Source organism: Passer montanus, unplaced genomic scaffold (genome assembly GCF_014805655.1).
Source record: "Passer montanus isolate IOZ18808 unplaced genomic scaffold, ASM1480565v1 scaffold648, whole genome shotgun sequence".
NCBI classification, from domain to species: Eukaryota; Metazoa; Chordata; class Aves; order Passeriformes; family Passeridae; genus Passer; species Passer montanus.
The window spans coordinates 2,402-5,816 of record NW_024371571.1 but is presented as its reverse complement, the minus strand read 5'-3'; the positions used below and the strand labels follow the sequence as shown (position 1 = coordinate 5,816).

General features: G+C 70.9%; 1 protein-coding gene across 1 annotated transcript in view; it reads left to right on the top strand.

Annotated features, from left to right (window-relative positions):
• Nucleotides 1–3,415, top strand: part of LOC120511362 (microtubule-associated serine/threonine-protein kinase 1-like) — an 11,868-nt gene that overhangs the window by 7,078 nt on the left and 1,375 nt on the right. The window contains exons 7-11 of the mRNA XM_039728244.1: nucleotides 614–752; nucleotides 936–1,033; nucleotides 1,382–1,504; nucleotides 2,282–2,664; nucleotides 3,173–3,394. Coding sequence (XP_039584178.1) covers nucleotides 614–752; nucleotides 936–1,033; nucleotides 1,382–1,504; nucleotides 2,282–2,664; nucleotides 3,173–3,394 — 965 coding nt within the window. The remainder of the gene's footprint in view (nucleotides 1–613; nucleotides 753–935; nucleotides 1,034–1,381; nucleotides 1,505–2,281; nucleotides 2,665–3,172; nucleotides 3,395–3,415) is intronic.

Sequence of the window (3,415 nt, the reverse complement as noted above, 5' to 3'; positions counted from 1 at the left end):
CTGTCCCTGTCCCTGTCCCCTCCCTGTCCCCTCCCTGTCCCTGTCCCTGTCCCCTCCCTGTCCCCTCCCTGCCCCTGTCCCTGTCCCCTCCCTGTGTCCCCCTGTCCCCTCGTGTCCCCTGACGTGTCCCATCCGCAGGAGTTCGACCCCGCGGGTCTGTCCCAGCTCCTGGGGGGCCCCGGGGGCCGGGCCGAGGGACCCCTGCGAGCCGACACCCCCCGGTACCTGCTGGGGCAGCTGGGGCGGCAGCGCGGGGCGCGCCCAGGTACGGGGACAGGGACAGGAGCCCCCCAAAGAAACACCAAAAAAAGCCCCCACCAGCCCACCAACCGAACCACAAGCCACAAGCCCCACGCCCACTCCCCCCCCAAGAAGCCCCGAGATCTAGCGTCAAACAAAAGCAAAGCAAAGCAAAGCAAAACAAGGCAAAGCAAATGAAAAAACAACAAGAACAATACCAACCAGAAACCCCCATGTCCCCATGTCCCCACTGTCCCCATGTCCCCATTGTCCCCGTGTCCCCCCATATCCCACTGTCTCCAATGTCCCCAATGTCCCCATTGTCCCCATGTCCCCGATGTCCCCGATGTCCCCCCGATGTCCCCTGTGCCAGGCGGGGACTGTGCCACGCTGCTCAAGCACATCGGGGCGCTGCCCCTGGAGCTGGCCCGGCTCTACTTTGCCGAGACGGTTCTGGCCCTGGAGTACCTGCACACCTACGGCATCGTGCACCGCGACCTCAAACCCGACAAGTGAGCGCGGGCGCCGGGCACCTGGGCACGCCTCTGGGCACCTGGGCACGGCACCGCCCTGCCCACCTGGGCCCCGCCCTGCCCACCTGGGCACCGCCCCCCCATCTGGGCCCCGCCCTGCTCACCTGGGCCCCGCCCTGCTCACCTGGGCGCCTGGGCACCACCCCACCCTGTGCACCTGAGCACCGACCACTCACCTGGGCACTGCCCTGCCCACCTCGGCCACGCCCTGCTCACCTGGGCACCGCCCAGCCCATCTGAACACTGCCCCGCTCACCTGGGCTCTGCTCTGCTCACCTGGGCACTGCCCACTTCACCTGGGCCACGCCCTGCTCACCTGGGCCCCACCCCACCCTGCCCACCTGGGTAATGCCCCACCCACCTGCGCTGTCCCACCCCACCCACCTGGGCCCCACCCATTCGGCTGGGCCCCGCCCTGTCCACCTTGGCCCCGCCCTCACCTGTGCCCCGCCCTCACCTGTGCCCCACCCTCACCTGTGCCCCGCCCTCACCTGCGCCCCGCCCTGCAGGTGAGCCCCCAGGACCCCCCTGAGCCCCCCGGGCCCCCTGAGCCCCCCGGGATCCCCCCGGGACCCCCCGGGACCCCCTGACCCCGCCGTGCCGCGCAGGGGGCGCGCAGGAGGTGAAGGCCCACGGCTTCTTCGCCGCGCTGGACTGGACGGGGCTGCTGCGGCAGAAAGCCGAGTTCGTGCCGCACCTGGAGTCCGAGGAGGACACGAGCTACTTCGACAGTGAGCGACCCCCCGGGACCCCCCGGGACCCCCCCCGGGGGGACATGCCCGGATTCCCCTGGATCAGCCCCGGGATTCCCCTGAAACATCCCTGGGACCCCCTGGGACCCCCCCGGAACATCCCAGACCCCTCTGGGACCCCCCAGAATCTCCTGGAATATCCCGGGACCCCCCTGAGACCCCCTCAGGACCCCCTGGAGCTTCCCAGACCCCCCTGAAACGTCCCAGGACCCCCCCCTGGGCCCCCCTAAAACATCCTGGAACATCCCAGACCCCCCTGGAATGTCACAGAACCCCCCTGGAACCCCCCAGAATCTCCTGGAACATCCTGGGACCCCTCTGGGAGCCCCAGACCCTCCCCGGAGCATCCCAGGACCCTCCTGGGACATCCCAGAACCTCCTGAAACATCCCAGGACCCCCCCGGGACAACCCCCCAGGACCCCCTGGAACATCCTATAACCCCCTGGGACCCCCCAGAACCTCCCTGGAACATCCCGGGACCCTCCTGGGACACCCCAGAACCTCCTGGAATATCCCGGGACCCCCCCCGGGACCCCTCTGGAACATCCTGAGACCCCCTGGAACGTCCCAGGACCCCCTGGAACATTGTGGGATGCCTGGGAACATCCCAGAACCCTCCCTGGTATCCTCCAGGACCCCCCTGGAACATCCTGAGACCCCTCCCTGGGACCCCCAGCCCCCCCTGGGACATCCCAGCCCCTCCTGGGGGTTCCTGCCCCCCCCGGGGGTCTCTCTGAAGCCCCCCGTGCCCCCAGCCCGCTCGGACCGCTACCCCCACGTGGCGTCCTACGAGGACGAGGACACGACGGAGGACGAGCCCGTGTGNCGGAGGGTTTGGGGGTGTCCCGGGGGTCTGGGGGTCCCGGGGGCTGTGGGGCCGCGGCCAGCCGGGTCTGGGGGCGCAGGGGAGGCGCCCGGCTCGTCCCCCCTGGGCAGCCCGATGTCGCCGCGCTCGCTGTCCTCGGACCCCTCGTCGCGGGACTCGTCGCCGGGCCGGGAGCTCGCCCCCGCCGTGGCGGCGCCGCCGCGCTCGCCCATCGCCATCCCCCGGCCCGGCAAGAAGTTCGGCTTCACCCTGCGCGCCATCCGCGTCTACCTGGGCGACAGCGACCTGTACAGCGTGCAGCACGTCGTCTGGGTGGGACAGGGGACAGGGGGACACGGGGGGGACATGGGGACACTGCAGGGACACCGGGACAGCGCGGGGACACGGGGGGACAGCGACCTGTACAGCGTGCAGCACGTCGTCTGGGTGGGACAGGGGACAGGGGGACAGGGGGACACTGCGGGGACAGGAGAGATACAGGGACACTGGGGACACACAGGGGGACATGGGGACACGGCGGGGACGGGACACCACAGGGACATGGGGACAGGGAGGGTGACACGGGGGGTGACATGAGGACAGGGGGATGGGGGACAGGAGAGGCACAGGGACACTGGGGACACGAGGAGACCGGGGGGTGTGGGGACAGGGAGGGTGACACGGGGACACGGGGACTCTGGGGACACGGACACACGGGGGACACACGGGTGAGACACGGGGACACGGGGACACGGGGGACAAAGGGACATGGAGGGCACGGGGGGGGTCCGGGGGTCCCTCGGGGGTGCCCCGAGCGTGACCCCGGTTTTTCGGGGGGCAGCACGTGGAGGAGGGCGGCCCCGCGCAGGAGGCCGGGCTGTGCGCCGGGGACCTGATCACGCACGTGAACGGCGAGCCGGTGCACGGGCTGGTGCACACCGAGGTGGTGGAGCTCATCCTCAAGGTGGGGACACCGGGGGGGCACCGGGGGGACACCGGGGGGTCACAGCTTTGGGGGGTCGCGGCTCACGGCAGCTCAGCCCCGAGCAGCGGGCGAGCCCCGGTGGGTGGGGGGGGGCCGGGG